General features: G+C 39.3%; 5 protein-coding genes across 11 annotated transcripts in view; 2 read left to right on the top strand and 3 right to left on the bottom strand.

Moving 5' to 3' along the window:
- Positions 1 to 17,010, top strand: part of LOC111190863 (zinc finger protein ZFP2-like) — a 671,215-nt gene that overhangs the window by 535,801 nt on the left and 118,404 nt on the right. The gene's annotated exons all lie outside the window — the stretch shown is intronic.
- LOC111197417 (NACHT, LRR and PYD domains-containing protein 12-like) overlaps positions 1 to 17,010 on the bottom strand; it is a 396,972-nt gene that overhangs the window by 125,232 nt on the left and 254,730 nt on the right. The gene's annotated exons all lie outside the window — the stretch shown is intronic.
- LOC125801515 (gastrula zinc finger protein XlCGF7.1-like) overlaps positions 1 to 17,010 on the bottom strand; it is a 158,302-nt gene that overhangs the window by 52,700 nt on the left and 88,592 nt on the right. The gene's annotated exons all lie outside the window — the stretch shown is intronic.
- The window catches only part of LOC125801171 (zinc finger protein 239-like), a 139,053-nt gene that overhangs the window by 8,984 nt on the left and 113,059 nt on the right, over positions 1 to 17,010 (bottom strand). The gene's annotated exons all lie outside the window — the stretch shown is intronic.
- LOC125801419 (zinc finger protein 239-like) lies at positions 866 to 9,727 on the top strand. 2 transcript variants are annotated; one of them, XM_049478135.1, is made up of 2 exons: positions 866 to 897; positions 7,592 to 9,727. In XM_049478135.1, the coding sequence occupies exon 2, from the start codon at positions 7,734 to 7,736 to the stop codon at positions 8,619 to 8,621; it is 888 nt and encodes a 295-aa protein (XP_049334092.1). In that variant the 5' UTR covers positions 866 to 897; positions 7,592 to 7,733; the 3' UTR covers positions 8,622 to 9,727. The 2 variants fall into 2 exon arrangements, with proteins under 2 accessions (XP_049334092.1, XP_049334091.1); XM_049478134.1 differs by lacking the exon at positions 866 to 897 and adding an exon at positions 1,382 to 1,425.

The raw sequence follows: 17,010 nt of genomic DNA on the forward strand, positions 1-17,010 counted from the left end.
AAATATGAGGTAAATAAAATGAGATTAACTACTTACATAAATGCTTTAACATTGAATGGGTCAAATTGACCCCAAACATAAAATGGTGTTAATCTGTTTGATAATCTGGCCCAAATAGTCTCAACATCAGTAACTTCTTCCTTTAATGTGTACAAAAAGTTCTGTCTAAAATGGCTAATATTTTGTAGTAGAATGAGAATTTTGTAGTAGAATAGAATTAGTAAGTGCTGTTTGTTGGAGTTGTACAGGAGCAATCAGAGAATCTCTATAGAGGACAAAGCCCACTTCAGAATCTGCTCTGAATCTCAGTCACTTGACAGAGTCTGAAATGTATAAAACTGTATACATTTTTATTCTAAAATGTATGAAACAATTAAAAAATATTGTTTTTAACAAAATAATAATTTAAGAAAGTTTGATGCTTTATAGAATAAAACTTTTACTCATTTCCTCAAAACCACATAATTGCAGAGATTATTAAAGCCTATGAACTGCAGTTTTAATCCTATTAAACATGTTCTGTGTGTAACTCCAGCATCAGTAGCAGTAATGCTAGTAAATCTACTGAATAAAAAACATTAGTTTTAGAAAATGGAAATATAGAGGTACGTTTTCTTTCCTATTTTAGTGAAATACTTTGTTCTACTTAGTAAAATTAAAGGAAAACTCCAGAGAAGTAGTTCTACAGTGTTTTAAATGAGAGTTTAGCTGTTTAGCTCCATTCAGCTCCATGCATTGAGGACTCCCTCGCGGGCTCCCTCTAGCGGTGATGGGGTATAATGTGATATAGCGGGGGAGGGGGCGGGGCTCTACATAACCCGGATGAGGCTGAGCTTCCGGGGTCTGCAGTTCTCTTGCAGCACCGGAGGAAGAGCAGGATCAGCTGAACTATAGAAGGTATGGAGAAGTCTCTCTCTCTCTCTCTCTCTCTCTCTCTCTCTCTCCCTCTCTCCCTCTCTCCAACACGCTGTTCTACATTCGCTCCTACACCACCTTCAGCATGTGCAGCATTTACACCACCAGCACTGGATCTTCTCCTAGCTCTGCTCAGCAGTCTGACTCTGACCCACAGACACAGGAGAGGATAAATCTGAGATAAATGTGGGTTAAATCTGATCTGGACCCGTCATAAAATCAGGGTCTCCAAACACACAGTGGTCCAGTCTCAGCATGGATCTACTTCTGGGTTCAGACTGATAGCGGATCAGAACCAGGACAGGTTTTACAGCGTTTATTACTGTTGTAAGTGTAACAGAGTAATAAAATACCTTTGTTTTAGATGACCTTTATAAAATAAGGCACTTTAATGCTGTTAAATGAAGTTTTGGCGGCCCCTGCTGTTTAGTGGTGAACTGCAGTTACGCTACGTTTGGTCTTTCTGAGCCACCGTACCTCAGCAGCGGTCTGTGTGTTTCTGTGCTGCGGGTAGGTGCTGAGCTCCGTGTTTTATGAATAAATAGTGGTTAAAAACATGTTTAAAGTTAAAAATGCTGCTATTAATTCGAGTATAAGACAGATTAAAAAGTGTTTTTGTAGAGATATTAAGCAATGTTTAATAAAATAAGCATAATGAAAAATTCATTATTTAATTTACTGGCAGCATCTTTTATATTAGGCAAATAGACAGAATATATTGATAAACCGCAAAACTGTATTACCCAGCAACTCTAGTTTTATTACAGATATTACAGTCAAACCTCTAAAATCCACTGATTTTATTTATTCTTCTAGTATAAATCATGCTGTAAATGGCTAAAATAAATATATTTGTCTTTATAATTCTGTTGTATTAAAGAATCATGTGTTCTGAGTCAGAATATTATCATAAAGTACGGTGCTAAATTGTTTTTTTCAACAAAACTCACGTAATACAGACATTACAAACAATTAAAACCTGATTTCAGCTTTGTGATGCTACCAAAATATCCTAGAATAAAATGATGTAAAATGTTTCATTCAAAACCAGTTATTTAGCTAACAAGCTAATGTCCTCAGCGATTTGTCTATCCGGGTAGCTAATGTTAGCTAAAGTTGCAAGTAGCTAATAAAGTAGTAGCTCGTGTTAAAGGTACCAATGTTTTTTTAATCAGTATCTAATGTTGCTAAAGTTGCAAGCGTTTTATAACAGGTAGCTAATGCTAGCTTACTAGCTAAAGGAACCAGCATTTTTTAAATTGGTAGCTAATGTTAGCTAGCTAGTTAAAATTGCAAGCACTTCATAACCGGTAGCTAATGTTAGCTAGCTAGATCAAGTTGCAAGCACTTAATAACTGGTAGCTAATGTCCGCTAGCTGCAAGCATTTTATTACCAATAGTTAATGTTTGCTAGTTGCAAGCGTTTTATAATCAGTAGCTAAAGTTTGCTTGCTAGCTAAAGGTACCAGCAGTTTTTTTATTGGTAGCTGTTAGCTAGCTAGCTAAAGTTGCAAGCATTTTATAATCTGTAGCTAACATTACTGAAATAAAAATATATATTTCTTGAACACACTACTGCAAAAAAAAATAATATTTAATTGTATTATTTCATACAATATGATATGTGGCACACCCATAACTGAGATATTAAATAATACAAGAATTTTATCAGATTTGTAACAGAAGTCAATGATCCAGAATGTCAGGATATTAATAATGCACTCTGAATATCTCCATATATCCAGGATTAAAGTAAAATAAATGATACTGGACAGATACAATCTGTCTCTATTAGATATGTAATGGGGAAATGAGCACAGTGTGAATTTTTCTTTTGCTAAAAACAGTAAAAAAAAAAAATATATATATATATGTATATATATATATATATGTATATATATATATATATATATATATATATATATATATATATAGTACCCTGACATGATAATTAGGGGTGGGTGATATTTTATTGTATAATATTGTTCACAATATTTCAAAATGCTGCCGATATTAGTGCATACGTTAGTGCACCCCTCTAGGCCATATGCATTTAAAATGGCTTATATGTATATGTGTATATATATATATATATATATATATATATATATATATATATATATATATATATATATATATACAGTGGTGTGAAAAAGTGTTTGCCTCCTTCCTGTTTTCCTGATTTTTTGCATGTTTGTCGCACATGTTTTAAAACATCAAACCAATTTAAATGTTAGTCAAACCCAACACAGTTAAACACAAAATGCTATTTTTAAATAAAGGTGTTTATTATTAAGGGAGAAAAAAATCCAAACCTACATGGCCCTGTGTGAAAAAGTGATTGCCTCCTTGTTAAAACATACCGTCACTGTGGTTTCTGAAACCTGAGTACACTGTCTCTAGCCACACCCAGGCCTGATTATTGCCACACCTGTTCTCAATGAAGACATCACTTAAATAGAACCTGCCAGACAAAGTGAAGTCCACCAAAATATCCTTAAAAGATACACATCATGACAAGATCCAAAGAAATTCAGGAAAAATTGAGAAAGAAGTTAACTGAGATCTATAAGTCTGGAAAGGGTTATAAAGCCATTTCCAAAGCTTTGGGAATCCAGCGAACCACAGTGAGAGCCATTGTTCACAAATGGCAAAAGACACGGAACAGTGGTGAACCTTTCCAGGAGTGGCCGGCCGCCCAAAATTAGCGCAAGAGCGCAGCAACGATTCATTCAAGAGGTCACAAAAGACCCCACAACAACATCCAAAGAACTGGGCAAAAATGGCCGACATGGCAGAGTTCCTAGACGAAAACCTCTGCTGAGCAAAAAGAACATTAAAGCTCGTCTCAATTTTTCCAAAACACACCTTGATGATCCCCAAGACTTGGGAAAACATTCTGTGAACCGATGAGACAAAAGTTGAACCCTTTGGAAGGTGTGTGTCCCAGTACATCTAGCATAAAAGTAACACTGCATTCCAGAAAAAGATCATTATACCAACAGTAAAACATGGTGGTGGTAGTGTGATGGTCTGGAGCTGTTTTGCTGCGTCAGGGTCTGGAAGACCGGCTGTGATAAATGGAACTATGAATTCTGCTGTCTACCAAAAGATCCTGAAAGCGAATGTCCGACCATCTGTTCGTGACCTCAAGCTAGGCCTGGACAATAATTCGATATCGGTATTTATCGCGATAAGAAATCTTTCAATAACGGTGATATCAGTTTTGTGGTATATCGATATGTATTAGAATCACGGACAGGCGTGAGCCGGAGCCGGCACGAGCGGATCCAAGGCTAAGGTAGACTCGGTTCGAGTCAGCTCGCTCGGCCGCGGGTCCTCTCGCTCGGCTGTGGATCCTCTCGCTCGGCCGCGGGTCCGCTCCCTTGCCGCTTTGCTGCAAATTGTGCCGGAGAGTGCAGCCGACCAGCAGCGGTAATGTTAAAGCTCACCTTCCGTCGTTTTTTCTTTCATTTTAAAATGTCTAGTTGTGGTCTCTAGTATGAATGAATGACATGTGAGCCGTTTTTGTAAAAAAAAAGTGCTCGGGTGTCTCTGTATAGCTCTTTTTTAATGGACTTTTAGGGGTGTGTCCAAAATGACTGGATTCCAGCTTTGCTCATGAATATTCATACATGCAAACAGCATGCAAATATCTCTCCTCTGATTGGCTAGGAGCACTGCGACGCCCCTCCACCGCTCTGCCGCTCACTGCCTCCCACCTCCTAACTGATGAGCGGTGATGTTGCGTCGCTTCAGCTCCGCCTCTGGGAGTTTCTCGAGCCAAGGTGGGCTGGTCTGTGAGTTTCTGCCTACGTAGGCAGAAAGATAATTCAAAATTCACCAGTTTTTCGGAGGGGGGGAGGGGGTATTTGTTTGCTTAGCTCCTGCAGACAATGGGGGCTGCAAAACAGTTTAATGTGCAGGTGTACACATTCAACTCGGAGAGACCTACTGTATTCCACAAAAAACAAGAAAAATCGGATTTTCGCGGAAGGTGAGCTTTAATACATCTAATCTGTTCCACCACTTCAAGCAACTCCACTACATACAATATTTTTCTTATACTGACTGAAGCACTTTTATAGCTTATGTTGTAACTAAGTTATTCATAGTTGATAAAGCCTGTAGGTTTGTTTATTTGACGGGAAAATCTTGTCGCTTTATTTATAAAGGCTTATTGTATTCTATATCCTAGTTGAAACACTTTTGTTTTAATCTGTTAAATTTGTTCCCCAAGAATAAGAAGCTCGGCCTCTGTTGTAATTTAAAGTTATTTTTATTGGTAATAGTTATATAGTCTTATGTTTGACAGGGACGTCATGTTATTATTTTGCTATATGCAAATAATATTGAGCATTGATTTATTTTGACTACTTTTATTTCTAAAGTATTAAAGTTTTTGTGAAAGGAGGTTTCAAAGGCTTAAATTAAATTTTCAGACAGTAGTAGGTACAGATTTCCGATAGATAGATAGATAGATAGATAGATAGATAGATAGATAGATAGATAGATAGATAGATAGATGTGCATATAATGAGGGTATCTGATGCCAGCCATACAAAAAGTGCAAATACACAGTTACATAATAATTTAAATTCATAGTGCTGCAGGGATTGCAGGGCTTCTTGGCAGTTTTCTGAGGCCTATTTAAGTATTTATATCAATATCGAAATTATATTGTATCAACCGAAATTTAAGGAATATATCGTGATATAAATTTTGGCCATATCGTCCAGCACTACCTCAAGCTGAAACGAACTTGGGTTCAACAGCAGGACAATGATCCAGAACACACCAGCAAGTCCACCTCTGAATGGCAGTATAAAAACAAAATGAAGACTTTGGAGTGGCCTAGTCAAAGTCCTGACCTGAATCCAGTTGAGATGCTGTGGCATCGAAAACTCTCCAATGTGGCTGAATTACAAAAATTCTGCAAAGATGAGTGGACCAAAATTCCTCCACAACGCTGTAAAAGACTCACTTCAAGTTATCGCAAATGCTTGGTTGCAGTTGTTGCTGCTAAGGGTGGCCCGACCAGCTATTCGGTTTAGGGGGTAATCACTTTTTCACACAGGGCCATGTAGGTTTGGATTTTTCTTTCCTCCCTTAATAATAAAAACGTTCATTAAAAATAGCATTTTGTGTTTACCTGTATTATTTGTCTTTGACTAATATTTAAATTAGTTTGATGTTTTTTCACACCACTGTTCATGTAAATTCTACCTCACTATAACCATCATATATATCCACAAACAACAAAACCCGGACTACGACTCTATGAAGTAACGTTATGAATATGAAGCTAGCTAGAATATCTTGACGAAACACCAGAGCAACAAAATAAGACTTACTTGTCCAAAAAGAAGCCGGACAGCTCGGCGTCTGTTTTCAGCTGGTTTGCGTCTCTTAGCTCACGCCAACGAGTGAAAGAGATTCCTATATTTATTCTTGTCCGTTCTCTAGGCCGATTAGTCTCTCTTTCTGGCTTTCACAGACATCTTCCGTCTCTTTCCAGCTTCTAGTCTAACTGACTGTCACAGGCTGTATTTTATTAAGCACACAGTAGGTTTGTTCTGTGTGTTTTGATTCAGAGACAAGTCTTTTTAACCATCAGAAACAATCTCATCACAGTTTACATGGTTAGCTCTGTAACCTTTTTCTTAGAAAAATCGCAGTATATCCAGATATGTTTTAATATCAGAGCTGCAACCCACTGCAGGAACTTAAAAATCCTCCCCAGCGAGACAGAGCGGGGTGGGGCTTCTCTACCTGCGCTCCGCAAAACCAGAAGGCTGATTGGCTGTTTCTCCTGAAAGGCGTAACTTCATCCTTGAACTGGCTACGTGATTAGTGTTAAGAGATTTTCCATTTACACACGGCCAGTGGCCTGTCTCATCATTAATAATACAGCTGAGCTGAGCAAAATGATTCTGGGATAAAGCCCCTGAAGCCCAGGCCAGGGACGCCCCTGGTTAGAACTGCAGGGTGGAAAGCAGGTCGCAGTTCTCGAAAGAGGCAAACTTACAGAGCTTGGTTTGAGCTCAGAGGAGCTCCGGCACAGACACGAGAGGACCGCTATTCCTCCTATTACACGTCAGTGCAGCGCTGCAGTGAGTCTGAAGCTGTAATTTTACTTCTTTAAAAACTTCAACAGTCAAGGAAATCCTTCATAGTGTGCCTTTAAATAAAGATACTCAGGGAAATGGGAATACGAGTATCTTCTCAAGATCAACTTTGAGTCTTTTATCCAGAACTAACAAAAGGTAGAAAGCACAAGAATACCCCAGAAGAAGGGGAAACAAAAAGCAGCCCCAGGAGAACACCCAAGGAGGCTTTAAAATAAAACCTAAGGACATTTGTCTTTCTTTCTTTCAAACTAAGAAAGTTCTCAGCTTCTAGTGAGACTGGAACAGAATCAAGACTGTCTGTGGGCAGTCCTTATAAAGACACTAAGCAGGTGTCTGCCTGATTATTGCAAATGGCAAAATGTGGCCTCCCTCTAGTGGCTGGAGGACCACCAGGTACAGTACAGAAGCTTTTATGGTAATATGAAGATGTCCCAGTAGTTTTGTCAGTGTAGTGTAACTGATTGATTTAGACAGTTCTCTTCAGTTAATTGACCTGTTTTTATATTAATATTCAATGGCATTTTTCTTTGTTTTTTTTTTTTCAGAAATGAAAATATTCCCCTGAAATTCATCACCAACAACCAGGATATTTAACTAAGAGCAGTGTTAAACTGCTGAAAGAGGTGAAGCAGAAGCCGTCCTGAAGAATCTCCAGAACACACAGAAATTGTTGCATTTAACAGACAAATGAAGCCAAGTCCCGACATGGAGAAACATCAGCACTCTGTCAAGAGTTTTACTAAACAGAGTGATCTCAAAAAACACCGGCGCATTCACACAGGAGAGAAACCGCATCACTGCTCAGACTGTGGGAAGAGTTTTACTAAACAGAGTGATCTCAAAAAACACCAGCGCATTCACACAGGAGAGAAACCGTATCACTGCTCAGACTGTGGGAAGAGTTTTACTGAACAGAGTACTCTCAAAAAACACCAGCGCATTCACACAGGAGAGAAACCGTATCACTGCTCAGACTGTGGGAAGAGATTTACTACAAAGAGTCATCTCAAAATACACCAGCGCATTCACACAGGAGAGAAACCGTATCACTGCTCAGACTGTGGGAAGAGATTTACTCAACAGAGAGATCTCAAAATACACCAGCGCATTCACTCAGGAGAGAAACCGTATCACTGCTCAGACTGTGGCACAAGTTTTAATCAACTGGGGACTCTCAAACTGCATCAGCGCATTCACACAGGAGAGAAACCGTATTACTGCTCAGGCTGTGGGAAGTGTTTTACTCAACAGAGTACTCTCATAAAACACCAGCGCATTCACACAGGAGAGAAACCGTATCACTGTTTATACTGTGGGAAGAGTTTTAATCAACAGAGTCATTTCAAAATACACCAGCGCATTCACACAGGTGAGAAACCGTATCACTGCTCAGACTGTGGGAAGAGTTTTACTAAAAAGGGTACTCTCAATAATCACCAGCGCATTCACACAGGAGTGAGACCATATTACTGCTCAGAATGTGGGAACAGTTTTACTCAGCAGAGTCATCTCAATAAACACCAGCGCATTCACACAGGACAGAAAACTATCCCAAATTTGTCTCACGGCAATTAAAATCTTTTGGACAGAACACCTTAATCCTACATGTTCCACCAGAAACAAACATGAACTGAATTTAATAATGGATTTTACAGGTTCAGCAAAATGAATCTTATCCAGCAATCATGTTTATTGAATTCCATGTTGTGTTTTCTCGTATGTTTGATATTTCAGGACATTCTTTGTGAGACAGAGCTCAGTTTTTAGATTAGATTAGATAATACTTTATTGTCAGATCCATGATCTGAAATTTGTTTTGCATAAAAACAGTAGCTCCGTTACAACATCATACATTAACAACACAACATATAAGGGCACAAACAACCATTATAAAAGGGGAAAAAAAAAGAAAAGGGTAGTTTCGGTAGTTACGGTAAGAGTTCAGTTCTGGAGAAGGGAAGGTCATTCGAATGAGGGCACTGTCAAGTATTCAAGGAGATTTTATTGTCATTCGCATCACATGTGAATCAGAAACACTCATCCTCAGCGGCAGCAGATCAAGCTTGTTATCCAAAGAGCGGAAGTTGGGTCCGAACTGACGTAAAAACAGCTCAAAATAGGGTGTTAGCTAGGAGCGTGAGAAGCCGCTGCACTACTGTGCGTCGCCATCTTGCATCTTACATTCAGTGCTTGCACCAGATGTTAGATTAGCATAACTTAGCCTTTAAAATGTAGATGTCGTAGTTTTAAGGAGTAAAGTAGGATTCTTAGCTTGCAACTAAATGTTTAGGACCAAACCTATAACCTAAGGTCCATCCATATGAAAGGAGAAGGGGAAAACACCACCAGAGCCACAGAGAGAGTAAGGTTGCAGGCTCATTCACTCCCTCTGCTGGTGTTCTCATTTGTCTATGATTCAGTCTCTCTGATTAAAAATGTGTTACTATAGAGGGATATAGGTGATTATTTGGTTGCATTGTATTAGTCAAGTTTTATACTCTCATCATTCCCTTATTGAGTATTATATGTTGCTGAAGGTTTTTTATTCTTCAAATTTACTAAGAACATCTAAATTATTTAGTATCTTAATAGTTTTTATCCAGTACCAACAATTATCTTTGTATTGCTTCACCTCTATATTTACTCTTCTGTGTGTTTTAATAAAAGGCTTTTATATTGCAGATCTGCAATCTCATTGTGTTTTCTCAATATATGTGCGACATGAAACCTATAGGCCTGAGATTATCTTATGTTATTATTTGTTAAATACACAAAGTCGCCCAAAGGGAAAAAAACAGTGTGAAATGGATTTGGGTTGAAGTGAAATGTAATAGTCAATTTCAGAATGAAATTAAGAAAGAATTTTTTTTTTTTTTGTCTTAAAAGGGATACATTTACTTCCAGTGGTATAGTAGCATGTGTTTAACTTGTATTCATATGCTTATAGTTAGGGTTGCACCGATAACGTATCGGTATCGGCACCGATACTGGCACGTACACATAGTATTGGTATCGGCAATGGGTATCGACCCATTTAGTACTATCAGCACTGCACTGGCTTCCAGTCAAATTCCGCATAGACTATAAAATTCTCCTGTTAACGTATAAAGCCCTACATGGGCTCGCTCCTGAGTATTTACAAGACCTAATCTCCTGTTATGAACCACCGCGATTACTTAGATCTCAGGGTGCTGGTTTATTAGTAGTTCCTAAAATTCAGAGGAGCTCTGCAGGAGGAAGAGCTTTCTCTTATAAAGCGCCTCAACTCTGGAATAATCTCCCCGAATATGTTCGGGACTCAGACTCTGGAATAATCTCCCCGAATATGTTCGGGACTCAGACACAGTCTCAATCTTTAAGTCTAGACTGAAAACTTACTTGTTTAGTTTAGCTTTTGGTAATTAATGTTTTTCCCTTTAGATAAGGCTGCAGATTCAGGGGTTCATGGACAGAGGAAATTGTGGTAAACTGAGATGCTGGTGCTGTTGTTCTCCCACTGCACACGGTCACTCAGGTTTGTGGACGGTGGAGTGGGTGGAGGCCAGTGTTTCAGGGAGCCTTCATGTCTATGTTACCTTCTGGCGCTCTGCCTTTTGTTAGGCTGTTTTATTTAGATCTGCCGGAGTCATTAGCCACACTCTGATAATGTTTTATATTCTCTGTTTTACATAAATCCAGTCAAAACTAATTCCATCTCTCTGCCTTCCTCTGAGTTACTGACTGCCCACCTGTCTGACCCGATACCGAGGGATGTTGGACCCTCAGGCTCTCATGTCGTCTGTCTGGCCAGACTGGAAGTTTCTGAAGTCAGCTCTTCTCCATCACCCACCACAGATCAGCTGCTCATCATCCATCTTACTCTATAAGCCATTAGTGGAGCTGCTATACACCTGAATATATAAAACCTATGTGGATGTATGAAAGACTTTTTAAAATTAATTTAAAAGCCATTTGACCAGTGGTAGGATGGTCCCCCCTTTAATGTGAGTCTTGGTCCTCCCAAGGTTTCTTCCTCCTCCTCCAGCTCTGAGGGAGTTTTTCCTTGCCTCCGCGCTCACTGGGGGTTCTGTATTCTGTATATTCTATGTTTAATCTTTTGCCTGACTCTTTGTCCTGTAATCATTGTAGGTACCCTAGCCAGCCTGTAGGTGGCAGCACCACCAGTAATGCCCAATGCAAGAAAACACCAGAAGAAGAAATAGGGGTGTGGCTTCACATGTAACAAAAGCTCCCCTGAGGCAGGAACAAAGCCTCTTTGAGTTTGCCCACAGACAGGTAAACATCTGAACAAAGAGACCAGAACATCAAGACCAAGGCCTCTCCTTTGTTCTACCAAGAGAACAAAGAGAACATCTTTAGGCCTACATCTTCAAGATTACAACTTTAGCCAAACTTTAGCCAAACGTTTACACACGGTTATTTCTTCAAGACAAGCTTGCACGAGATACATAGCTCGGAAAAGAAAAGAAAAGCGACCAGATCCTTCTCTTAACTGTGTACAAATTTCCTGGAACCAAAGCCAGAAGGACGAATCATTCCCAGAAGATTTACCTGGACGTCGTCAAAACCCTTTCTACAAGAAGGCTGAAAATTCCCTCAATCCAGTGAGGACGGAAAACATGGATATATCTAACAAATCCATTGCGTAAGACTGAACTTTAAAACATCTGGGCATAGTTTAGATAAAGAACATTTTATCTTTAACTTGTATTGTATTTTACATTTTACATAAGTGTAATTTTATTTATGAAACTGTTTAGATTCTAAACTAAATTCTGTGAGCAAACCAACCTACTTTTCTCTGCATGCAAATCTCTTTCTCTTTCTAACACTGAAATACAGCTACTGTATTTCTCCCTTCTAAAAACTAGAATCTAGCAATAGCTTTAAAACTGTCTCTTTAAATAGTCAGCTTCAGTTCTTTGTTCTGGCTCAACAGAGACCTTAACAAAGAACAGCTGAATTCAGTTACAGTGGAGCCACGCTCCACGTTTAAACTCAGCGCCATTTATCCTTTGTCCGCGCGCACGCGCACACACGCACGCTCCTCTCGCGCACCCGCGAGAACACGTGCGCACACTCGCATACGCGAAAACCCCCTTTCCGTCTCTATCGCGCGCACGCACTCACCCGCTCTCTCTCTCTCTCCCTCATACACACACCCTTAGCTAAATAACCATTTAGCTCTCATATTGTAAATATACTGACTGCTGTTTGTAATATTTGTGTTTAGATTAGTTTGTGTGTTAATAAATGTCCATTTATTTTCACCAAGTTGTCTGTGTTGATTTCATGAATGCTGGTTGCTGCCAATAATCATATAAAAGAATTCAATTTAAGACCTTCATAATCTGAGTCAGCAATATCAGAATTTTAGTCAGTGATTAAAATCCTGATATTGTGGCTTTTTAATTAATAACTTTATAAAAACAAGTGTAGTTTTAATATTAATTAAAACTACAATATTTGTAAGGTGCAAGTAATTTTATGAGACTGGTTACTTAATGAGATTTATGCCACCAGCACCTACATCATGTTTCTGTAAAGCTGCTTTGTGCCAACACCAGTTGTAAAAAGCCCTATACAAATAAATTTGATTTACAACTCCTGCATCAGTTTATACGAGAGACTGTAAAAAAAGATGGACGCTGTGTCGCCGTTCCCATTCATTCAATGAAAATGAAGCCGAAATCTTCCGCCGTGTTGGCGATCCTGACACCTGATTCTACGCAGTAGAGACCAGAGGAGGGAGAAAGGCTGTGGAGAGACCGCCTACTCATTTAAATAACCCCGCCCCTGAGGGCTGCCTCGCGGTCACAGACTGCAGAGCGGGGCGGAGCTGACGGTCTCTTATTGGTCCCCGCCCATAACCAGCCTGTGGTGGCTTCACTTTTGAGAGACGAGGCTCTGTCCAGCTATATACAGTCTAAGGTTTATACAGTACAGATCTGAATACACAAGCCAGCTACCTAAATAACCATCTAAATAATTATTACTTGCTTGAGTAACAGTCTTAACCTCTTAATGTGCCATAATATATCAGAATGAATATCTGTCTGTGTTTCTGAATAATTATAGGTTCAATATGGACACCCAATATGCCAGTTTAAACCTTAAAATATCAGTTATCTTATCATATTTACCTGCATTTCCTATAGGATGCATGGTTCCTGAATTAGAACCAAAAGTGTGCGTTTTACACTGTTTCACCGCTGCGTTTTTTACAGGTCTATACTTCAGCACACACACATATACAGCGCTCACCTCAGACTCCTCGCCCCACATATCAGTTAGATCCATCAAACCAGTCGCCAGTAATCCTCATTTAGGTCCAAACAGTGCTTGATAAAACTTGAGCCAGAAGAATATATTTGTTTTAAAGCAGTATTAAAACCCTCTGCCTTCGATTGCTGCGTTATAACGTGAATGTGAATTAACCCCACCCATACAACAACATACTGTGCAAAGGTCAGTTAAGCGGTTCCTCAGCAACTGTTTCTAACTGATTGAATTAAAACATTTATTGAATACTACTGTTTTTATTACCCACTGGCCTCATCTCTGCTGCTTAGGTGCTGACTTTTGCATTAAATACTACAGACTGGACATTCAGTTTTGAGGTGTCAGCTTAACTGTCCTTTGCACGCTCACCCACATACACAGTTCAGTTCAAATATCCAGAAACAACTCACTAGTTTCAGACACTTGGGTCAGCACAAACAAGATTACTCACATGACACTTCACTCTCTTAATTATAATAAGGTTTTAGGATTGAATGTCATTATGCATGATCAGCTGAAAGAATACATTTAATATTAATATTTACGGTTTCTTAACAGGTCTCTCTCTTTTTTTTCTTCTTCTAATTTTTCCCATTTTCTCCCCAATTTACACGGCCAATTACCCAACCCATTCATTAGGACTCCCACTATCACTAGTGATACCTCAAACACACCAGGAGGGTGAAGACTAACACATGCTTCCTCCGATACATGTGAAGTCAGCCACCGCTTCTTTTCGAGCTGCTGCCGATGCATCATTACCGAGCAGCCAGCGCGCTTGGAGGAAAGCACAGCGGCTCGGCTCTGGTACATCAGCTCACAGACGCCCTGTGCTGCAGACATCACCGTAGGAGTGATGTGGGGAGAGAGCGCCATCTACCCACCCAGAGGGAGCAGGGCCAATTTTGCTCCCTTTTACGCCGGCAGCTTGATGGCAAAGCTGCATGAGTGGGGGTTCGAACCGGCGACCTCCTGCTCATAGTGCTTAACAGGTCTCTTAAAGAAACACTGCACATAAATCTTGTAATACGAGCACCTAAAGAGTTTCCTGTTTATTTTTTTTACCATATTTTGATCATTACATGTTCAATTTAATAATTTTATATCGACAACATGAGCTCCTTGTCAATCATTATCTACTGCAGCCAAACATCTTAACAGACCTTTAAAAAAAAGGAGGAAACTGCAGAGCAGCCAATCAGGTTATTATATCTTATCAAGGATAAAACAGTTATCGGTACTCGATATCGGCCGATACCAGAAAAGCTGGTATCAGTATCGGTAAGGAACAAGTGGTATCAGTGCATCCCTAATTATTATCCTTCTTTCACCCTGTTCTTCAATGATAAGGACCACAGGAGCAAATATTATTGGGTTGTGGATCAGAACTGCAGTGACATTGACAGGGTGATAAATTATTCAGAGAAACAGAGCTGAAATTGTGAACAATGAGTGTATAAATTTTATTTCATGTAAATTGGCCAGTCATTGTGTTAAGGCTGTGCGTTGGCAAGAACTTTGTTAAACAAAACTTATAAATTAATAGAGGACCCAATTTAATAAACTGTCATAGTATACAAAACACCATTATATTTATAATGTAATGTTTATGATGTCATAGCAGTAGGATCTAACAAGAGTACAACACTGCTATACAGGTCTGTTTTTCCTTGATTTTATCAAATTGAAAACCTCTGGATTATATTCAAGAGGAAGATAGATGATCACAAGCCATCAAGCCAAGCTGAACCGCTTGAATTTTTGCACCAGGAGTGGTATAAAATTATCCAAAAAGATTGGTGGAGTAGACCATGCCAAGATGAATATGAACTTGTTTTCTTTGCATTATTTGAGGTCTGAAAGCTCTGCATTTTTTTGTTATTTCAGAAATGTCTTATTTTCAATAATGCTCTAAATGACAATATTTTAATTTGAAATGTCTGTAGTTTATAGAATAAAACAACAATGTTAATTTTACTCAAACATATATATATACAGTACCATCTCAAAAAATTTGAATAGCTTTGAAAAGTTATTTTATTTCAGCAATTCAGTTAAAAATGTGAAACTCATATATTATATAGATGTATTACACGCAGGGTCTGTCTGAAAACCTACTGAGCACTGACTACGTATACAGCTGTTTAACTAGACAGCATTCTAACAGCCATCCAGCCTCATGAGACACATTATTGGGACTCTCTAGTTAGACAGCGACTACGTCACTACTTGGCCCCACCCACAGCACACTCCCACTATTTACTTACCTCAGCCGTGGGAACCACCTCGTTACCCTACCGGCATTATGGACGAACCTCTTGCCATTTTTATTGCAATTTTAATAGTTTTTGCGCTGGAGGAAGATCGACAGGGACATGAAAGCCGACGTGCTGCAGCCAGACGCCGAAATTTGAGAAGAAGAGTGCTGATTTCTGCCCTTGAACAGGTAAGATCTACTATTTCCCCCACCCCCCAATTATTTAATTGTAAAAACTAGTATTTTATAAACAATGAGCTAATTAAGCCATTATTATTATTGTTATTATTATTAATATTATTTTGCTAAGTGCGGACCACGCCTGATTGAAGTAGAGAAAGGAGGAAGAAAAGGGGAGGGAACTCGGGGAAATTTGGGCTGGAGTTCTGAACTGCGTGCTGAAGAAGCGTGCAGTTAAATCCCCAAAATGTGGAACTTATAATGAAGCTAGTTATTCTGCCCTCACTTCAAAACCCAGTTCATCAGCTAGGCAGATAGACAACTTATCCAAACACTCTTGAGATTGAAAATGGATTTATTTGTCACCATTCAGAGGAAGAGTGCGCCAAGGAACTCAGTAAAACTAAAACACAGAAATGGTTTCACATGAACACACACTTTGTAAGAGAAACAGCCACAAGGCCAAAAATAAAGCAGTTTTACAGTTGTCTATATCAAATAACCTGTTAATATGAATCTTTAGCACGATTATGTAACATACTTACAGACGATGCCTGGATTAATGATTGCACGCAAGATGGAAGGAGATTCTTTTTAGAACAGCAAGCTGTGCAATGTCATGCTCACAATGAGCTCTATCACCATACAGGAAACAGGATGAAACACATACACAATGAAACACATACAATACAATTAAATACAATACAAGTCAGAACACTAGTTTTAATGAGCCTGTTTAAAATCGTCTGGTTTGGAACGGATGTATAAGTGGTACCACTGGGAAGACCACTGTCCGAGGAGCTTGATGACGTGCGCGGGGATTCCTTGTCTGGAGGCGTTGGATGCTGCACTGATGCGGAATGAGTGGGCGGAGAATTGGTCTGGTGAGTAACCGTTGACGGGATGATTTGTTGTGCTTGGAGGATTAGTTCGTTCAGACGGGGGTTAGGTGTAGTGTAGTTAGTGAAAATGGAGGTACCGGCGTTGGGTTGCAGTCTGCATGCGGAGCCAAGGATCTGAATTTCTGAAATTGAAAGCGAGAAAGAGAATCAGCAATGGAGTTGGATGGACCTGGGATGTGGACAGCTTTAATTATGAACTGATGCTTAATGGAGTGCCAAGTAAGGCGACGGATGAAAAGCATTATTTCTAACGATTTTGAACGACTTTTATTGATTATGTGGACCGCGACGAGATTGTCAGAATGGAGTAAAATGGATTTTCCTGACCATTCATGTGCCCAAA

The sequence above is a fragment of the Astyanax mexicanus genome, chromosome 4 (assembly GCF_023375975.1).
Source record: "Astyanax mexicanus isolate ESR-SI-001 chromosome 4, AstMex3_surface, whole genome shotgun sequence".
Lineage (NCBI taxonomy): Eukaryota > Metazoa > Chordata > Actinopteri > Characiformes > Acestrorhamphidae > Astyanax > Astyanax mexicanus.